Raw genomic sequence first — 22,393 nt, 5'->3', positions numbered from 1 at the left:
TATTTTTAAAAATATTTTAAGACAAATTAGGTAAATAAAGCTTTCAAATACTTTATTAAAATATGAAAGACCATTCATGATTCAAAAAGGCGTTTTCAAAAAAGACTCTGGTAAAGAAACATGCAAACATAATTCATATATTTAGGATTATTCCAGAATGAACAAGTTACAGAGAGTAAAAATTAGTTATGCCTATTAAAATTTAAACCCAAGCCACAAATAAGGAAAAATTATCTAAACATACACATTTGGTTTTGAAAGTCAGCTTTCCGAATTCCTTTACAAGTTAAAGTGATCCTTTTATTTCTAGAAATGGTAAATTGCCCACAATACATGATCACGGCCAACCTCCACCCTTGCACTCCCACTGCATCCATGCTAAATGCTCAGAAGCCAGATCTTGCCAATGCACGGAGAGTAGCTCTGTCTCTCGGCAGTTCATCAAGCTCACCCCCACTCGTGTAAAAGCCAGAATTCCGATTTATTAGTTTACAATAGAATTTAGCATTTTCCTACAGACCATGGACCGGAGCATTTATGTTGACTCATTTGGCCTCTAACAACACATCTACCTGCACATTGGGAACCTCACTTACCATGTGCTTATCACTTTTCATTGTCTTTTTTTTTTTTTTTTTGTCTTTTCGTGTTACTTTTTAAAATCGTTATTGTTTTCTTGTCCAACTAGACAGTGCACTGCCTAAGCACAGGGACTGGGGGTTTTTACTTCTCTACCTCAGTGCCTATTCTGTTTGTCGAGTGAATGAATTCCAGGAGCCCTGAAACAGCTTGATATATAATCAAATCACAAAAGTCATGAAAATATAAATGTGGCCAAAAAAATATAAATATCTGTCACTGTGTAAAATCTTGGCTCTCAGGTTGCCATCACTTGGAACTGTTGAGAAATAACATAACCATAAGGTTTCCAATGCTCTGGTGGGGCTAATAGGGAGACCACTTGTAAATCAGCTACTCATGAGTCCAGATGCTGAAGCTTCCTCTCAAAATTAGGTTTTACACGGAGTAGCAACAACTGGGGCAGAGGTAGATGGTAAAAAAAAAAAAAGTCTATTTCATTGGATTTGTAATGTAATTTCAATTATAACAAACGTTTAGGGCATATTTTAAGTTATGGGATTTTTAAACTCCAGATTGGTCTGTGGATTCTACTATCCAATATCAGAACACTAGGCAAGAAGGTTGCTTTCAGAATTAAACAGAAATTCTTCACTCTTTATCTAGTACTTGTTTTAACACACAGTGCACAACTTCAGAAATTCCCCTTAAGGGTCTTCACCACCATAACTAGTGGAGAGCATAATACCTAATTAGGACCACGCACGACAAAGACAATGGACACGAACCAGCTTCCTGACATCTAATCAAGCAAGACGTCTTAGAATCAGTAGCTGTCAAATAATATTTCACTAAAAATGGTGCTTTTGAGAAAAACTGAGGGTTATTTTTATTTGTATTTGGCAAGAATTGACATTAATCTTTTATAAGGTATCACTGTGTTTTGAATCATTTCCCGTTCGTAAATACGACTGAAAATAACCTGTGGAATTCTTTTTTTCCCAGTCCTCATTTCAAAGCTCCTCATTATCGGCAAAGTCCATTTCAGCTTTTACATCATGCTAGATACTTCCATTACAGGACGATGATGGTTTTAGAAATACATTTGTAACTCACTGAACTGTATTATCTACAATATATAAGACTTAGCATATATTTAAATTATAGAAAATAAAGTAAAGGTATTTTATTTTCCTTCATGGTGCTTTCAGGAAGACATCAGGATCTTCTCTTCTCCCTAAAGAAAAATAATAACAAAAATCAAGAAAAGATAAACTTACAAGCTATAAACTTGAACGGGTTAACTTGAACTTATAATCAATCATGACATTTCCAACGGCATAAAGCTCACAAAGATACAACACAGTGATATAGCTCAAGCAACCAGTACTTAAAACTGAGTTGTAGGAGCGCTTGGGTGGCTCAGTCGGTTAAGCATCCAGCCCTTGATTTTGGCTCAGGTCATGATCTCATGGTTCATGGGATCAACGGCCGCATTGAGCTCCACGCTGACAGTGCAGAGCCTGCCTGGGATTCTCTCTCCCTCTCTCTCCACCCTTCCCTCACTCTCTCTCTCTCAAAATAAATAAACATTTAAAAAAAAGAAAAGAAGAAAACTGAGTTATAAAGAATGGAATACTGAGCAGAAAGGAATAGTTTGTAACTATAGTTTGTAATTTGTAAATTGTAGTTCTATTTACATTTCTATTACAAAGGCTAACTACTCATTAATTTAATTCAGCACTTAAGTCTAATTGTCGGTTTATGGCTAAGCCCTGGTCCCTGTGAAAAAAGGACATAACAACTCATTTTTTTATCACATATATGCCTTGTTTCAATCAAGGCATATCCTCTTACTCCAAACAAGTGATTAACCCCTTTCAACAGATGAGTAAACAATCACATATCTGCTAAATGCAGACATTGTCCGGTATTCTGTCGGTACCTTGATACATACACTAAAAGAGCTTTGCTCAGGAGATGTAACAATTTGTGCCTATGGCATCATAAAGTGTACTAATTCAATTTCCTTTTGCTATGATAAAATTTCATTAATTCAAGCACCACAAATTCAGAACTTAGGATGGCGTGGGCCAAGCTAACATTAGCTTTTCCATCCCTGAAGGGAAAATACAGTTCCCTGAGCAAAGGTAAAGGACGGCCCGGGTGTTTTCCAAACTGTCCCATCTTTCACATTTGTTTGTGTCCGAATCAGTGAAGGGAAACGGTACTTCCGTTTTGACAAAAGGGACTACGGAGAATAAGACAGGAAAGGACGAGTTTGCATGTGGGCTCATAGAATTTGTTATACTTTCCCAGTATTTGTTATACTTTATTAGGAGCGTACAGTATAGCATATTGAAACCATAGCACGTGAGTAGCCCCCTCTCACTTGATTGGCTGGCAATACCCACTGCATGTTTCTTACAGAACTTCCCATAACTCTGTGTTTGTGAATAGGTTAACTTCTAACCCCGAGCCTCCAAACCCTGTCGAAAACTAACAGTAAACCTTACCTGCAGTACCTTGTGCGTTTCTAACTGAGCACTTCTTCTCAACTGGATACTGCAGAGGAATTACAATACCTTGATCTGGCTTCTGAAATGCTGAAATGAGATTTTTTATTTTCCGGAAAAATCTTTTATGGACCCCGGGGGCCGTCTGGAAAATAAAAGGCCGAGCAAATTATTCACGTACCTCCTAATGATACCAGTAGGCCTACGAAATGCGTGAGGGATGCTTAGAAAGGCAACATTTGTGTGACCTGTTCAAATATTTGAAAACATCAGGAAAAAGGAAACAACAACATTTCTAGAAGAGCTTACTTTGGTTGGCTGAACTTCCCTGCAAGAGGAGCTAATGAGCTGTCATTTCAGTTCTCCCGGGGGTGGTATTAGTTTGTACAAGCTCTTGCTCATCGCCCTGCCCTTCCTGCCTGGTACCCATCATACATCCCGAGCCTCTAAGGCTATACAGGCCATTACCCACAATGAATGCACCAACAGAGAGGATGCAGTTAAATACAGAGAAAACACAGATCGTACAGGTCATTAATAAAAAGCCTGAGAAACCAAACAACCACCACCACCACCAACCCATCCTCCCTGCCATCATTCCACAATATAAAATGCTATACAGGAAATTAAAAATTGACTGTAAGGATACACACAACGCACAGCTAGTTAGTCCTTCTCTCTCTCTCCCCTCACCATATGTCCTGCTTCATCCTTCACAGGAAATATTTTCCTCCTCGGGAAACTTCCCTATCCTCCCCAAAACTGCTCTCCGCCAACACTTCACCGTGACAAGGTTTTCTCTCTGACACGAAAATGAAAGACTACCTAAGGTCACCTTTATTTATTTGTTTGTTTGCTTTTGAAGGGATCATTATTTGCAAGTGACTATTAAAATGTATTCCTTTCCCGACATCAACTCGCTTGCAAAGGCACGGCTGAAATCAACAACAATTTCCTGCAAAAGCTGATGAGCCCAGCTTCAGGCATCAGCTCAAAACTGTCATTTTACATAAAATAAAACAGTATTGCTATAAGCGATTGAACAATGACTAGGTTTTTTTTAGAAAGCTGTTTTCCAGCGATTCCATCTGCAAGGCTCTTGAGGTGGGAGCTGTTTGTTTGTTAGCATTTAATGAGAAAAAACTGAAGGCTGGCCTGAAATCTTCAGCCCAACTACACTAAAAGCTGAAGACAGCACACCGTCTATAGTAACTCCCTCATTTCCTCCACTGGGGTAAGGGATCTTTCTTTGAAAGCATCGAAAAAGTTCTTTTCAGCTTTAAATTAGTGTCACTCACAGGCTCGCACAGCTCGGAGCCTCAGTAGATGTAGAACACTCTCGCACTCGGCTCCGCCCCTTGGGTCAAAACACCTTCCCAGAACTCGACTTGAGACCTCATCCAAAGCACCACGGCCATTCTTCCAGGGCTCCAAACAGTTTGTGGGCTCCTAGACAGAATCTCTAAATTGCATAGGCAGGTCACAGGCACAAAATACCTCCTTATATCCCCCTTAGAGCACTTTTTCATTTCAAAGCACTTTCCCGTGATTTGCCTCCACTATTTCCTCACCCATTGGCAGTGATTCGCTGATTTGGTTATTCCCATCTGACAGATAAGAAAATGCGAATACAAAGGGATAATTCAGCTTGCCCAAGGTCACACACATAACCAGAAGTAGAATTGGCTCCGGATCCCAGAACCTAGTCTTTTGTCTTTCAAGCCAACACCCACAATAAATTCACCAACAGAGACGATGAGACCAGACAGTTTCTAGAGAAGTTTGAGTCACCAGCCAGAAGAGAAACTATACACTCCCTCAGTGTGGAAATATTTCAAACCACACATCATTTTAGCTGTTCTTGTGGCTTGTAAAACCATTTATCAACAGAAGCATCTTTTTTATGGGGACTTATATGTAGTTAACACTTGATTACCCACACTAACAGAAAGGAATAATAGCACTGGATGTGTAATTTGAATTTGGGATGCAATGTTTTGCTGGCAAATGACTGCCCTAATTTATAGCGTTTTGCTTAGGTTAATAAGGAAAATTATTTAGCATCTACTGATGATCAAATATCCAGAAAAGCCCAAAGGCACTGAAGTCCACGGGGGGAGGTTGGTACATTTTTTTACAGTGTACTGATGACAACGCACATATCAATAAATGATAATTGATTGTGTGTAGAATTCTCTAAATTAACCATTTAGCAAAATTTTAGCTTGAGTCACAAGAGATAAGTTAACACACTAAGCAATGATAAAACCTAAAAGTCTTTCTAAAAGTAGGAATTTACACAATGTGTGTCTTTCATAATTCGGTGGATTCGGGTTCAAATTTTATTCCACTCTTTGAAACAAATCCCAGACTTACTTAGATTTCTAGCACAATCTTTGTGCAGAGGATGGAGTGTTACTGCCATGATTTTTCCTGCAGTGTGGCAAACCGAAGCATTGCACGAAAAAGCAGATAAACATCTGTCATTTAACCAATTTTGAAAACACGTTCGCCATAAGAATTGTACCACTGACAACTCCCATTCTGCCACTGAACTTGGCTATTGTTCAAATTTGCACCTTTCCCATACTGTCATCTCTTTACTTATCCATGGAAACATGCTTTGGATCACAGCTGGTCTTCAATATGCTCTAGAGAAATTTCTTCCAGTCAGGTGATATGAGCTCTGAGAGTACACACTAGTTTAATATTCCCTTAGCAAAAACATAACTACAAAAGCAAATTTAGTAGATGGGAAGAAAATGCAATATGCATTTCAAAAGTAAATCTAAAGCATTTTTTAAAACTGTTTTCCCCTTTGGAGAAACCATGCCAATCTTCTGCTCTCCTGGTGCAGATAATTACAATATTATTATATAAACAGGGTCAAACCAGACAACAGGATGAAAGGACATTTATGTCCAATAAGCCCTTTCTCCCTTAACATGATCATAAACATGTAACAATCTGCATATGATGTTATACTCGAAATAGAAGAAAACAAATTTAAAGACAAGATTAGCTAAACCCTAATAATTTAAGATCCTTTCCATAGAGTATTCTTCAGCAGCTGAAGGCTACTTCTCTAGGGAGAAGGGCTTTTTCTACTCAGATTGTATACATATATATGTATGTACATAGCAACACAATTATGCTTCATAATAAATGAAATTTAATTTCTTAGTCAATCATCTCTGCAGCGATACAGAGAATTTTTAAATATAAACAGGTATAGTTTTGATTAGAAATGGTACTGCTTTTCCTCTAATTAGTATTATAGTATTAATTATCTGTGATAATAATAAATTATTAATTGTAATTATTATTAATAATAAATTAAGTATTAATTGTAATTATTATTAATAATAAATTCTTTACTATATAGAGCATCAATGTGTTTGAAAACTTGCCCTCAATTTTCATCTCAGTAGTTCAACACATTTGTAGTCTGCAACTTGGGCTTTCTAGTTTACTGATGAATTTGTAAAGTTGCAGCTATTTAAGTCTAGACTTTAGAATTTCTTAAACACGCAGATTGAATTATTAACAGGAGATATTCCCATTAATGTTTTCAAATCACTCATAATGAAGTGCTTTCATTATAAGGACAGACTGTTTCTAAGGAGTCCGAAATCAGAGAAAGCATTTGAGGTCAAAAGTTTCAGTTGCTGAGACCTCTACATCGGTGAGATGTGATATACTACCCTGGTACATGGAAATAGATTCATTCTGCAAGCATTACTTGTAATGGCATAGTGACTTTCAAATGTTTTCAAAGCCATCAGAGCCCATTTTTCTCATGAAATCGTATTCAAGCCCCAGTTGATAAGCAAAACAAAAGTGACCTGCTCAGATCAAAGATGAATCAGCGACCCAAAAGCATACCCATTTATGTCCTCCTCTCTCTCTGGCCCCCACCCCCTGGCAACCCCAAGGCACCCAGATAGAAGAACCTTAGAATTTTGTGGAGCATATCTTGAAAACCATTGCAATGTTCCCTCTAATTTCATTCTGCCTATCCATGTCCTTCCCACATGGCTCAGCTGGGAGTTTGGCCTCCATATATACAGCAGTCTTGATTACTAATACTTGAAAAATCCTCCCTTCTTTGAATCCCTATGCTAAATAACATAGCAATAAACATATACAATTATGTTGTTCAGCAATTTGGGTGAGGTCACGTTTTTTTAGGGCTTACTGTGCAGGTCCTTAGGCTAAGAGCTTTCTTTATATGCATTATCTCATTTAATCTTCAAAATGAGCCCTATGAGTAAGGAACTATTTTTAGGCTCATTTCACAGATGGAGCGATCTGTTCAAAGAAAAGTTAAGTAACCTGCCCAAGGTCATAGACCTGTCAGGGAGGAGGGGGGGACCAGACCTGGAACCCAGATATAGCTGACAACAAACTCTGAGCTCTCACATCACTATTTAATTCATGTTGTATCTATCTCCCTAAGCATATTATAGGCTCTTAGAAAACAGGAGTTCACTTTGTTTAATCCACTATAGAACCAACACACATATTGGTATCATTTGGTAAATAATTGCTTATTTAATCATTTTACATACTTTGTATATGCTTTCCAAAATTTTGCATAGGCACTAAAAGTTTGACACAATCCTTCAACTTTTTTTATCTTTCCCCCAAAGTGAGACCATTCTATACAATGGTGGCTGAACAGAACTGGAACAAAAATTCTCTAAAGCCTTCTTAATGATCCATGAACAGTTTTGGGTTGGAGCTTTAGTGATTTGAATTTCATGAATATTTGGGAAATGTAGGATTTGACAACTCTTTTATAAAACCAGACTAAATTTCAAACACCTCCCTGATATCCCCAGAAGCAAAAAATAAATAAAAGAGCTATACCTCAGCACTCCAAGAACCTGTTTCTGTCTGGGACACTCGGTATGTATAAATGTAACCTTGATACCTGCGAAAGAATAAACCTCCATTACTGAAAAATTCCAAAAGAACAACAGATGCTCTAAATTTGAGCTTAACGATTACACATGAATGTTACATATATTGGGACACACATATATGGTACCATTGCATTCGTAGGAAGAAAAGCTTGGGGGCTCTGATTTGCTTGCATATTATATCTGGCTAATCACAGTTTCCAGAGAGCCTTCTTTATCTTTTCCTTTTTTAAAAATGTATGAACTCAGAGGGCACCTGGGTGGCTCAGTTGGTTAAGCGTCTGACTCTTGATTTCAGCTCAGGTCATGATCTCATGATTGTGAGCTTGAGCTCCACATCGGGCTCTGTGCTGAGCATGGAACCTGCTTCAGATGATCTCTCCTCTCTCTGCCCATCCCCAGCTCACATACTCCCTCTCTCTCAAATAAAAATAAAATAAAATAAAATAAAATAAAATAATCTTCTTTATTAAATTTTTTTAACGTTTATTTTTGAGACAGAGAGAGACAGAGCATGAATGGGGGAGGGGCAGAGAAAGAGGGAGACACAGAATCGGAAGCAGGCTCCAGGCTCCGAGCCATCAGCCCAGAGCCCGACGCGGGGCTCGAACTCACGGACCACGAGATCGTGACCTGAGTCAAAGTCGGACGCTCAACTGACTGAGCCACCCAGGCGCCTCATAATAATCTTCTTTATTAATAACATAACATAAAATAAAATAAAATAAAATAAAATAAAATAGGGGTGCCCGGGTGGCTCAGTTGGTTAAGCCTGTAACTTCAGCTCAGGTCATGATCTCACAGTTCGTGAGTTCAAGACCCATGTCAGGCTCTGTGCTGACAGCTCAGAGCTTGGAGCCTGCTTCAGATTCTGTGTCTCCCTCTCTCTCTGCCCCTTCCATGCTCACGCTCTGTCTCTCCCTCTCTCAAAAATAAATAACATTAAAAAAATTTTTTGTAAGCAATAAAATAAAATAAAATGTGGGAGTTCATACTCTTAAGGATTTGTCTAGTTGAGAGACATTTTGGACAAGAAGAAGCTAGAGACCTGTTGTAATTGGTAAAAATCATGAATTATTAAATAGATTTAACAAGGTGTCATCAAATTATTTTTAAGTACATATAGAGCCTTAAGGTGAAAAATATTTCACTGGGATAAGGTACTGCAAGGTCCACTTAATAGTAATAATAATTATTACTATAAATATAATTAATATAATACTATATTTCCACAATATTACTATTATGGCTACTTTACAGTATAACATAGTAAGAATTGTAATTTCAATTCAAAAAATGTCCTCTAAAGTACTTGAAAGCAGCTTGTCCTTTAGATGGGGTAAACATTCTCCCCCATCACTGAGTGTGTAAGCATACTGTTTATCTGTATAATTGATGCCAAGAGTTTTATTTTATTTTATTTTTATTTTAGAGAGAGAACACAAGCAGGGAAGAGCGGCAGAGAGAGAAAGAGAATCTCAAGGAGAGATTCAGCGTGGGGCCAGATGCGAGGCTTAATCCCACCACCCCGGATCATGACCTGAGCTGAAATCAAGAGTCAGACACCCAACCGACTGAGCCACCCAGGCGCCCCTCTTCTTCTCATAAGGCTACCAATGCTATTGGATTATACCCCCACCTGTATGGCCTCATTTAACCTTAACTATATTCCAAAGGCTTATCTCCAAATGCAGCCACATTGGGGGTTAGGGTTTTAACATATGAATTTGACAAGGATACAATTCAGTCCGTAGAACATGAATTATCTCTTTTGGACACCACAAAAGTCCTATGACCTTTATACTGTGAAATTAATTTTATAGATGAGGGAACCAAGACTTTGAGAAGCTAAGTAACTAAAACCACACTAGAGATCAAGCAACAAAGATGGGATTTGAATCAGGCCTGTTTGACTCTAGAGCCCCAGCTCTTGGTCCCCATACTATAATGGATGTAGATTATTGATTATATTTTAGTATCTATGATAATGCTGTTTAATTTGCCTAACAAACCTTTACTTCATAGAAAAGTAGGGTAAACTTTGTTCCGAATTATTTCAAAGTTTGAATATTAATATGGATCCAATTCTCTGAGTCAACAGAATTTTATTTTATCTGTTTTCTGATTGTTACTCTTAGGTACAAGTTTGGGTCAATATAAATCATTGGTTCGAATACATGCTACACTCTGGTAAGAAAAAAAAAAGTATTTGGGGCACCTGGGTGGCTCAGTCGGTTGAGCATCTGACTCTTGATTTTGGCTCAGGTCACAATCCCAGGGTTATAGGATCGAGTCCCACATTACTCCCCATGCTGGGTGTGGAGCCTGCTTAAGATTCTCTCTCTCCCTCTCCTGTGGCACCTCTCCCCAGCTCACACTCTACATACATACATACATATATTTAAACTTTAAAGAACAGATGATTCTAAAGCATTCCAGACAGAAGGTCATCCTTGAATAACTGACCTCACTTACCATCAATTCCCTTTAGAACTAAAAGTCCTTAAATATGCGGATTAAATTACTATATCTTTAATCAATATTCATCAGTACTGATTACCTAAAGAACAAAAAAAAATACTTCTAAAAGACTATAATCAGTTTCATCCGATTTGTGAAACCAAAAAAATCAATTTAATTGCTGGTGTGGTTACAGGAAATGTTTCATTTTCATTATGAAGGTTTGCCAGCATCTTTAGATCACATATAAAATAGCTTGATGTATGCATATATATAAAACATGCTAAGTAAATATAAAATATTACATTGTTAAAGTCTTTTGTTTTTTTGAGCAATAAAATCCACCTCAAAACCCTCCAATTTCAGTAAGTACTCTACAGGGAACAAGGTGAGGGCTTTGATTTCCATTTTTCACCATGGGAACTCAAAACATAGGGCTTTAAGTGATTTTCTTAAAGTCACAGAGCAAAATGGAGATAGAAGCAGAGAAACAACATAGGTCCTTAGTTCCATTTTTCCTATGGGAAACGATTAAGGGCAGTAATTCGGTATCATTAAAGGTGATATGGAAATGCATTATTTAAAATCTCAGCACTAATGCAAGCAAAATTGTAAGTGACCAGTTTTCACTTTCTAAAACAGTGAGCCTCTAAAAAATACAAAGAATCTATCTCCCTACTATCATTCATCTTCATTTAGTCAAAATAAATGAGTCTGTTTTGAAAATTGTTTCCTAACGAATCTGATCTTATCTCACTTTCAGTTAAGCAGCAAGAACCTGAGTACCACTTCAAAAGCCCTTCCCTCCTTCAGTCTCTGAACAACCTAATGTCAGTGGCACCTAAGACTTCTTGTGATTAACCCACCTAATATTAACAATTTCCTACTCCCCCGCCGCTCAGATTTCTGAATGAGCAGAATCGGTTCACCTCTCAGATAAGCCAGTAGTTCATCTCTTCCACTTTCATGTCACTGAGGGAACTGACCCAGATCCCCTGTGTCAACTCTTGTTACCCTAAGGTCGTGGATGGAAGAGCTCTAAAACAGTGCCATCCAAATTACATTCCCAGGGTAATAACATCAGCATCACCTGGGAACTTGTTAGAGATGCAGGACCTCAGGCCCTGCCCCAGAACTGCCGAATCAGAATCTGTACTTTAACAAGATCTCCAGGTGATTTGTAAGAACGTTCCAGTTACAGGCGGATTAAAATGCAAAGAGAATGCCCACACCTATGGGATTATTGACGGCAATTTCTGCAAAGTCAAGCTGGCTTCTTTCCACTCGCCCAGGGCACTTCTGTGCCACCGCCTCCATAGTCAGTCTCCGCTTTAAGAGCGCAGAGAATTCAGAGGACACTTACCGTGATGAGCACTGAGTAAGGTACAGAAATGTTGAATCATTATATCGTACACCTGAAACTAACATAACACTGCATGTCAATTATACCTTCAATAGGAAAAATTTTTAATTCCAAAATAAATAAATTGTTTAAAAGAAAAAAAGTAAATATAAGCTGAAGCTTTTTCAGTGGTTTCAAAAGGCTCCACAGAGCAGTGTTTCTGAACCGCTGACTTCTTTTCCAACAGAATTTCATGGTTTTGTTTTCTGTAGCTTGAATTATGGAATGGTCATTTTATAACATAAAATTAAACCAAAATACTGAATATGTTTTTTTCAAACTATGCATACTCTCTCCCTGTCCACTGAAAAACTGCTGTTCTAGGAAATAAAGTTATAATAAGAGGTATGAAACCGTGCATATTTTCGACCCACTGAACGACCTTGCTTATCTTCACACACTCCAAGGAATCAAGGGACAAAGCAGTTTCATAAAGATTTTCGTAGTAGTTCTATTTTAATGGTGAAAAAAATAGAATTAACCTAAGTACCCCAAAATAAGGAATGTTATTCAAAATAAGAAAATGGTAACAGAAAGAACCATTCAAAATTATACCAAAATTCAAAGGGATTAGAGCCCTCTTATATTTTTCAAAGAATGCTAAGCACATGGATTATGTTAATATAAAATTATGGTATGTGAAAGACGTTGACCCCACTCCGATTACAACTATTCAGACCCATTCCTGTATGTATACAAACTAGAAGTAAATTTAAACTCATATAAATGCATCCTTGCATATTAATTTTTCCTATAAAGTTATATGTGACTAATAACGTTTTTAAAAATTTTTTAATGTCTATTTATTCTTGAGAGAGAGAATGACAGAACACGAACAGGAGGGGGCAGAGAGGGAAACACAGAATCTGAAGCAGGCTCTGGGCTCTGAGCTATCAACACAGAGCCTGACATTGGGGCTCGAACTCACAGACCACGAGATCATGACCTGAGCCAAAGTCAGTCGCTTAACCGACTGAGCCGCCCAGGCACCCATGACTAATAACATTGTTTAAAGAAAAATTAGCAAAATTATGATTTCGTGCTTTAGAAATCTAGTCTAAGCAAGTTACAAATCAGAAAAATATAATTTATTTTTTCAAATGGTTGCATCCCTTTTTTTCAAATTTTTTAAATGTTTTTATTTATTTTTGAAGGAGAGAGAGAGAGACAGAGCATGAGCGAGGGAGGAGCAGAGAGAGAGGGAGACACAGAATCTGAAGCAGGCTCCAGACTCTGAGCTGTCAGCACACAGCCCGACGCGGGGCTCGAACTCACGAACCGTGAGATCAGGACCTGAGCCGAAGTTGGACGCCCAACCGACTGAGCCACCCAGGTGCCCCTGTTATATCCCTTTTGGGATTATCTTTCTTCTGACTCTTTCCATTAATACAGACAAACTAAGAATGTGGTGTAATTTTAACTTCCTTGCTCCACCAAATCTTTGTCGGACTTGTTGGACAAGATTTTGCCTGGAATTCAAAATCTATCATGAAGAAAAAAAGCTAGAAAACGAATAATTGGTAGACAACGGCAGAGGTTTTTTTGTTGCTGTTATTGTCATTAATTTTCTTAACTAATACTTTGCATTTTAATGACTACAAAGCATGTGTTGATTCAGTCCCAGCCAAAATTAAAATTTGCCTTTATTTTGTCAAAAGTTGTCCCAACCCTTAAAAAAGTGCCCTGGTTAGAGATGAATGAGGGTGCCTGGTTGGTTCAGTGGGTAGAGTATCCAACTCTTGAACTCAGGGTCATGAGTTCAAGCCCTATGTTGGGGGCAGAGATCACTTAATTAAAGAAATGAATGAGAAGAAAGCAACCTGATTTATTACTTATTTTCTCAAAGGGTCAGCGTTGGGGACAGATCTTGGTTTAGAACTAACAAAACCACATCAATTCCTTCTTTATACCACTTCAAGGCCTACAGAGAAGAAAAAGTTTAGCTACATCTGACTCCTTCATGCTTACAAAATAATGCTTAATGCTATGTGCAAAATTCAAGGCACAATTATAATGTGACTGATTTTTTTAACAAATATTTCAGAACTTTTATACCCAGAAAAATGATATCCTATAGAAAGCCATCATTATTGAGACTATACTCTGATTCAAGAAATTTCCGAATTTCCTATGGTTCAATCTTCATTTTTTTCAGAGTGAACTTGAATTTTCAGAACCATCAAGTCATTCAGCTTCAACTCTGGTGAAAAAATATGTAAAACCAGTTTCGATTAGTCATGACAATAAATATCACGTCTTCTTCCCCTTAACTGCCACATAACATACATATTTATGTATTCCTACGATGTTCTAACTTTGTATTGCAATTATTTGTAGACCTTTTATTTATAGTAACAAACACCTACTACATGTTAGCTTTATAAATATTAACTTGTGTAATAATCCTCTGCGGATTATTAACCCTATTAGGTAAGTACTATTATTATTACCATTTCCCTTTTCACAGATAAGGAACCTGAGATACAGAAAGTTTAAGTAACTTGCCCAAGGTAAAACAGCTAGTTTTACAAAGTTGGGATGCATACCCAGAGTCTGGCTGAAAGATCTATGCTGCCCCTCTCATATCAGAGGGAATGAATTAATACATTGGTGTTAAGATGATGCCAAAAGCACAAGTCTCAAAAAGGGAGGGAACCTTCTTGGCCTCAGGGCTGGAGGCAAACATTGAGGGGAAGAAGGAAAGAAGGGGCTGGAGGGACGAGGCCAGTTGAGGAGAGCCCAAAAAAGGTTGACCCAGACTTCTCCTTCACTTAGGCAAATGACATCCTCAGATTAATCTTGCAACTTCAATTTCGCATTGTCAACCAGAATCAGCACTTGATTTGCTGGCCTATGAAATGTCCATTGATGTAGGGGATGTAACTTTAATCCTAGGCTGCCTTTCAGGCTTGCTCTGCCATTAATAGTTTACTCAGAACATCCAAAATAACTCTGGTGACCTAAATTATCATGAAGATAAATGCGGCACCAACACATATATCCAACTGTATTCAAAAACTCACTGTAAATTAAGTAATCATTTCTCATTCTTTTGAGTTCTTTGCTACAATGTTCCCCTCTATTGCAACTGGTAAACTGGAATTTGATTTCGTCACTGCTCCTTCCCCCGTTTCTCCAGTTCAGTGGTTTGATAGGCACTTTATTCCCAGTCATCCCTTTAATCTCAAAGGACAAAAAGATAATTATCCTTTTATCCAAAGCCATACATGTCAAGTGACTTCATTATGTGCCCTTGTAAAGAATATAATAGCATTTCTGCTTCCAAATCTTCCATCAGATAGGTAGCAAGCAAAGTCAGGGATGTACAGAAGAATGCTACTTATGGAAATAAACCATTTCTGCAAACTAATTATTTTAAATATCTTAAACTGGTTTTTCTCTTATCACCATCAAGCTATCCCACTGGGCATTTAGGACTTTCCCCATGGCTGTCTGCATTGAGGGTAAGAAGAGAAGGACTGTGAGAGTTCATGTGTACATACCTCAATGAAAAGAAAATATACATGGAAAACCAACAAGAATAAACTAAACTACACTAAAAGAGGGGCACCTGGGTGATTCAGTCGGTTAAGCGTCCAACACTTGATCTCGGCTCAGGTCATAATCTCATGGTTCAGGGTTTGAGCCCCACATCAGGCTCTGCAATGGCACAGAGCCTGCTTGGGATTCTGTCTCTCCTTCCCTCGGCTCCTCCCCTGCTCGTTCTTTCTCTCTCTCTCAAAATAAAAAAAATAAACTTTAAAAAACTACCCTAAAATAAAATAAAACCTATTTACATTAATAAGAGCACTTTTAGTATATCGGATGAACATAAGAAAAATATGCCAAGTCAGTAACTTTCTTAAGCAACAGAAGAATATGGTGGAAAAAGAAAATCCCATTTATGATAGAAACAAAAAAAAAAAAAACTGACGCACACATTCATACCCACAATGATTAGAAATACATTTTTAAAAATGTGCAAGACCTATAAAAAGAAAACTACAAAACCTTATTGATAGATACAAATTTTTTAAATTAAGAAGTGGAGAGATGTATCAGGTTTTTTGATGGGAAGACTACATTCTTTAAAGCTGACAATTCCTCCTTAATTTATTAAATGAGTTTAATGTAATCCCAATGGGATTTTTAAAATTAAAAAAAAAATTATTCTAGATTGCATCTCAAAGAACCAACAAGTAAGAACAGCAAATAATTGGGGCACTTGGCTGGCTCAGTCGGTGGAGCTCGTGACTCTTGATCTCGGGGTTGTGAGTTTGAGCCCCACATTGGGTGTGGAAATTACTTAAAAATAAAATCTTTGGAAAAAAATAAGAGCAAATAATTGTTTAAATGTATTAAACTTTATCATACTATAGTGTTAGCAATACAAGAATAATAGATCAGTTAAGCCAAATAGTTGGGAAACAATAACTACTATATGTTAGAGTTTAATATATGGTAAAGTAGGCTAGGAAGTTGATGGGGAATGGAAGTTCTATTTACAATTATATTGTGACAATTGTTAGCTATTTTGAAACAAACTCAAATTAGATCCTTTCCCCACATCAAAATGAAGTTCCACATGGAATCAAAGAGTAAACTAACCAAACCATAAATTGAACACAAAACTGAAGTGAAGTTTTAGGACATCCCTGGAGGAGAAAGAACTTTCTAGGCTGGGAAGCAAAGGAAGACATTAAACACAAAGAAAATGAGCGACAGATTTAACTACTAAATGTTAACTTGTTTGATATGGCTAACACTAAACTGAGGAAAGATACTTGCAACACATCAGCGATTTGTATATAAAAATTAATAACGTGTTAAGAAAAATAGTAAGATCCAAATGGTTAAATGGCAAGGTACACAAAGAGCCAATTTATGAACAAGGAAATACAACAGCTTACCAACCATAGAAAAGACACTCACTAAACAAAGAAATATGAAATAAAGAGTAAGACACCAAGTTTCAAGGAAAATTTTTGTTCACAAGAATACCCATTTCTAGGGAGGGGATGGCGAAATGGACACTCTCATGCATTACTGGTGAGCATATATATAAACTTGCATAACCATTTAGGAAAAAGTATTTGGTGATCATGCATATATCAAGAATCCTAAGCTGCTAATGTTTCCTGACCTAGAAATTACGTACCTTGAAATTCATTATAAGGAAGTAATCATAAATACAAGGAAATCTTTATGGACTGAAACATGAATCATGAGGACATAACAGCAAAAAAAAAAAAAAAATGGAATGATTCAAATGTCTAATAATAGATGACTGGTTAAGGAAAATATAGTACATTTACTGGCTGACCTATCATGCAGCCACTAAAAATAATGTCTTAAAATCATTTGTAAGAACATCACATATGAATGAGGTTTTTTTCATGTTAAATGGAAAATGCAGTAGAATACAATATTGTAAGAGCACATGTGTGTTTACAGAGCAATTTATTAAAATAAGAAAGAAGATTCACTTAATTTTCAACAATTGTCTGTAGCTTATAAAACTATAGATGATTTCCCTCATTTCCATTCTCTACATTTTTCAAATTTTCTATAATATGAAAAAGTATTAGGATCTATTTTTAATAGACTCATTATACAAAAAACTAGATTTATTTATTGAAAATAACCAAAAGGAAAACTCACTTTAAAGGAAGGTGAACAATTCTATCAATGGAAAACACCTTCAGTACTTTATAAGATTCAATTTTCCAAAACTGAACCTAGGAAAAGGCTCAGAACCAGGGAAAGGAGCAAACGTTGTTTGAAAGTGTAAAGTACAGTTTGAAAGGCCCATAATGCGTTATTTCTACAATAAAAATACAAAAACTAAAACTCAGCCAAACCTTCTTGGATAATGGGAAAAAACAGAACACAAAATGAAAAACTATTCTGAGTGAACTCTACAATCAATTCATGTTTGTTAGCTAGATCTTGTTGTTCATGAGTATATGACACCATTTACATTGTTATTTCTACTGCATATCATAAGCATACAGGTTTTGGTTTGAAATGAGTATGTGGTTTATTTCAAGATAAAATTTGATTATTGTTACTACAGCGTAGTACTAAAATGGGGGCATGAAATTTTTATGTTTATCAAAAGGGACCCTTGGCTCAGAAAGATTGAGAAACTGTCATAAAAGACAATGTACCCTTGTGTCTTCCCTCTGTAGCTCGGTCTGGCAATCACGCTCTAAGACTTTGAGGCCCCAGTGTGTCCATCAAAAGACATGCTAGGGGACTCCCAATTTGCCTACTTTATTCTGCTACTTCATAGGGAGGTTTGCATGGAGAACTAAGAGTCGTAAAAACTGAACTTATGCAAGATTCACTTTGGGTAAAAACTTAAATGGTTAAGAATTTCCCACCCTGCCTAAATTAATTCCTTCCGCGGCCTTGGCCTACATGGGCAAAAGGCTAAAGTTGTCCTCTCTTTTGCAAATTTTACCAACAGCTCTTATGCAGAAGGTAGGCACACATTACGATTCCTATTTAACAGCTATGGAGACCAAAACCCACAGAAGTTGAGTGACTTCCCCAGAGTCCACACCCTGGCCTCCTGATTATCAATCCAAAGCTCTTTGCAGTAAAGAAGACTATTTGCCATGGCAATTCATTTGTTATTTAAAAAATATCTACCGTGTGTCTATGTGCCTCATAATGTGCCTCATAATGGCTACTATGTGGTAGGTTGTGTTCCTGGTGCGGGAGACAATGTCCCTGCCTTCACTCAGTTTCCATTTTTGCTAAAGAACACAGCAATACAGAAGTAAACAAGCAAATGGCGGATAGTTTAAAGCTCCTTGGAGAAAAATAAAGTGATAGGGTATGACAGGCACAGAGAGGGTGGTCAAGGAAGTGGTCTCTGAGGCAAGAGGCAAAAGTAACAAGCTGTAGGGGCACCTGCGTGGTTCAGTCGATCGAGCGTTTGGCTTTTGATTTCGGGGAAGGTCATGATCCCAGGGTCGTGGGATCAAGCCCTGCATTGGGCTCCGTGCTGAGCGTGGAGCCGGCGTAAGATTTGCTCTCTCCCTCTGCCCCTATTCCCACTCTCTCTCTCTAAAATTAAAAAAAAAAGTAACACACTGTGGAGCTCCTCAGAGCCAAGTTAAGTTTTTTTTTTAACCTCTAGGTTAAGGGGTTCATTACCTCCCTTGTCAGCTTCTCTAAAGAAGCCCCTTTCATTTGCCCACTCATTCCTCCACATTCTTTTCATAAGAAAAGAGCCTAAGAAGACTAGTTGGCTTTCGCTGACCTACCTATCCCAGTTTCCACTGGGCAAAAACAATAATGTAAGCATACCATAAAGATTTGAGCCCAAGACTAGTATCAAAAAGACAATAAATACCAAGTGTTGGCAAGGATGTGGAGAGAAGGGAACGCTCCTGCACTGTTGGTAGGAATGTAAACCGGTGCAGCTCCTATGGGAAACAGTATGGAGGTTCCTCAAAAACAGAGTAGAAATACCATGATCCAGTAATTCCACTACTGGGTATTTACCCAAAGAAAACAAAAATACTCATTCAAAAAAAAAATATATATATGCCCCCCTATGTTTATTACGTTATTTACAATAATGGCTGTTTACAATCGCCAAGATATGGAAGCAACCCAAGTGTCCATCAACAGAATAAAATACAGAATAAAATCTTGCCATTTGTGACAACATGGACGGACCTAGAGGGTATTACGGTAATGAAATAAGTCAGGCAGAGAAAGACAAATACCGTATGATTTCATTTATATGCGGAATCCAAAAGACAAGACAAACCTAATCTTAAACACAAAGGACAAGCTGGTGGCTGCCAGAGGGGAGAGAGATGGGGGGATGAGCAGAATAGGTGAAGGGGATGAAGAGGTACAAATTTCCAGTTATAAAATAAATAAGTCACGGAGATGAAAAAGCACAGCACAGGGAGTACAGCCAACAATATCTTAATAACTTTGTACGGTGATGGATGGGGACTACACGGATCGCGGTGAGCATTTTGTAATATGCACGGAATCGTCAAACCACTATGCTGTACACCCGCAACTAACAGAACATCGTATGTCAACTGCATCTCAAAAGGAGAAAAAAAAATATCCGAGCCCAAGAGATTCACCTGCTTCCACGTATTTCTCTTGAAGCCCGTAGAATCAATGTATTTGGCATGGCCCGAGAGTTACCACATGCATGGCTTGACCACGTGAGAAAAGAAAAAATGATAAACAGCGAAAATCGTCTAATAACCGCCTCAGTAGGATCTCTCTTCACTGACCCAGAAAGTACTTCACAATCTCGCAGTGTCTCATTAGGTATCAAAATTACTACCAAGCCCGTTCCTTCATTTTGTTTCCGACTAGAACCCACTACGCAGCGTAGGTGTTTTCATGGGTGTTTTTATTCTGCTGACAAAAAAAGTGATGGAGCTAGGTCCTTCCTTAGAAATGCCCCACGAGCACTGAAAGAACTCGACTGAAAGCAAATACAAAAATAATAACACTAGCTTATACTTCCCGAGCATTTATGACGTGTCAGGCCCAGTGCTAAATTCTTCACCGGCATTATCGCATTTGATCCTCCCTATGCTAGCAGTTAGGTAGTATTATTATTCCCATTTTATGGACAAGAATAGTGAGGCACTGAGAGTTTAACTTGCCACCGTCACAGGCCTACCATCAGACTAGCGCAGGATTGCTAGATCCTGACCCTGACCCCGGAGTCCTGGAGCCAAGACGAAGGTGCATTTGATTCAAAATGGGTGTTAGACTAAGGCATGCCTAGGTAAAGTGCAGAGCTGAATCATAACAAGGGTGTTTTCCCTCCATGCCCTTTACCACTCCTGTAAGTCCTAGCTTTTTCTCAAGAAGGGTCCTACTTCTGGAACCCCATGCCCCCACACACAGCTCCTCTAGAGGAAGCTAAGTAAGCAGATGCAGAGAGGGAGCTTTCCTTACAAACACACCCCTCTCAGCACCGCAACCCAACGGGCATTGCACTCTAAAAGTAAGATTTCGTTTCTTAGTCTTCTTCCTCTCCCTGTCCTCTTCCTTTGGGAGGACGCCTCCATTTACGGAGGTCTGGAGAGAGCCCTTTCCTTTTCCCAGGAGCTGGTGGCCCCCATTCTGGCCAGTCCACCATCCCAGGGCTCCACCTTGCAGGCCTCGACTAGAGGTCAAAACGGGAAGTCGGGAGCCTGGATCATTCTCGAAGCAAAGGAAATTCTAGGCTGTGTTTCCTCACCCCAAAGGGCATTCTCAGCAGCTGCCACAAAAGACCAGGGGGTGGCCCTTCTGGAGAGTGAGGGCCCGGGGAGCGAAATCCTCAGTGAGGGGCCTATGCCAAAGCGTGGTCTGCCACCGACCTAGGCTGGACCTGAGGAAGGCCTCGGGGCCATCATGTGGTCAATGGAGGAGGCCTGGACGTCGCCTGCCACCGCCTCCCGCCCACGCCACCCGTGCGCCCCCAAGCAGGTGCCCTCCGGGCCCGCCCCCCCCTCCCCCCACCGGGCCACCGCGACCTACTCACAGCACACACAGGCAGTACACGCCCGGGACGCTCTCGCTGTCCCTCAGCAGATAGCTGCCGTCCAGACCCGTGGCCAGCAGGAGCTTCTCCCCCGTCTCCCGGCTGATTTTGCCGTGGTACACAGCCACCGCGTCCATGGCCTGGGGGACTCTCAGGCCTCTGAGGCGACGGACAGTGCAAGGCAGATGTCACGACCGTTGCTGCAAGCCGGGCGCGAGTCAGCCACCTGACTCCCAGTTCAGCCAGATGTGCAGAAAAAGAGAGAGGAGCTCCCCAACAACAGGATGTTGTCTATCTGCCTTAAAACCTCCTTCTCACACTTCAATGAAAACCAGCTCAGCAATTTAGAAGCTTGGTTATTGCCACAATGTTCGATCCCCCTCCCCGCCCCCACCCCCACCCCCAACACAGGGTTCAGAAGGACAGGGGAGGCCCGCTGGAAGACGGTCCTTGCAAGATTTGGGGGTGGACTACCAAGGCGGACCCTCGCACACAGGCAGGAATGCTTGCTAATGCTTCCGTTCTTGCATTTTTCCCAGGGGCCACCAGGGATGACTTAGCTTAACTAGTCCTCAAAGAGATTGATGATAGAGGCAACTTGTACATGGCCTTCATGCCAGGCGGAGACATGCTGACAGAGAATGAAAGAACCAAAAGCTCTCAGACCAAAGCACAGAAACTACCAGTACTATCGGTGTGCAGTCACTACCGAGCACAGCCAGGAGGCTGTTCCACAGTCACAAGCAGTAGGTGAAAAGCCAACGTGGGGCAAGTCTCCTTTTCGAGTCTTCCTACTCCTCTCAAGTGATCCTGATCCTGAGCAAATACTGATTTTTCCTACTTTCTTGTCTGAGATCCCAGAGTGCTGATGGAGAAACAAAAATCAGCCTATGTCCGAAGGTGTTCCAGATTTTTTGATCTGATGAGACTTCGATGTGAGAATGAATCATTTCATTTGGTGCTTTGTCTTTATGTGGACTCA

General features: G+C 39.1%; 1 protein-coding gene across 2 annotated transcripts; it reads right to left on the bottom strand.

Annotated features, from left to right (window-relative positions):
* Positions 1-35: 35 nt before the first annotated feature.
* On the bottom strand, positions 36-21,736 carry SH2D1A (SH2 domain containing 1A). 2 transcript variants are annotated; one of them, XM_045471539.1, is made up of 5 exons: positions 21,412-21,736; positions 20,006-20,080; positions 7,968-8,031; positions 3,096-3,240; positions 36-1,816 (listed from the first exon to the last, which is right to left on the bottom strand). In XM_045471539.1, exons 1-5 carry the CDS (start codon positions 21,546-21,548, stop codon positions 1,776-1,778), a joined length of 462 nt encoding a protein of 153 aa, XP_045327495.1. In that variant the 5' UTR covers positions 21,549-21,736; the 3' UTR covers positions 36-1,775. The 2 variants fall into 2 exon arrangements, with proteins under 2 accessions (XP_045327495.1, XP_045327496.1); XM_045471540.1 differs by lacking the exon at positions 20,006-20,080 and having other exon boundaries at positions 21,412-21,727.
* Positions 21,737-22,393: the final 657 nt, after the last annotated feature.

Source organism: Leopardus geoffroyi, chromosome X (genome assembly GCF_018350155.1).
Source record: "Leopardus geoffroyi isolate Oge1 chromosome X, O.geoffroyi_Oge1_pat1.0, whole genome shotgun sequence".
Classification (NCBI taxonomy): domain Eukaryota; kingdom Metazoa; phylum Chordata; class Mammalia; order Carnivora; family Felidae; genus Leopardus; species Leopardus geoffroyi.
This window is presented reverse-complemented; position numbering and strand designations above follow the sequence as displayed.

Excerpts from the sequence above, each read along its gene's own strand:
- SH2D1A (XM_045471539.1), bottom strand. The coding sequence starts at position 21,548 with ATGGACGCGGTGGCTGTGTACCACGGCAAAATCAGCCGGGAGACGGGG. Across the intron at positions 20,081-21,411 it reads GTGTACTGCCTGTGTGTGCT|CCATGCATGTGGTAACTCTC; the intron begins GTGAGTAGGTCG and ends CACGTGGTCAAG. Across the intron at positions 1,817-3,095 it reads AAACGCACAAGGTACTGCAG|GGAGAAGAGAAGATCCTGAT; the intron begins GTAAGGTTTACT and ends ATTTTTCTTTAG.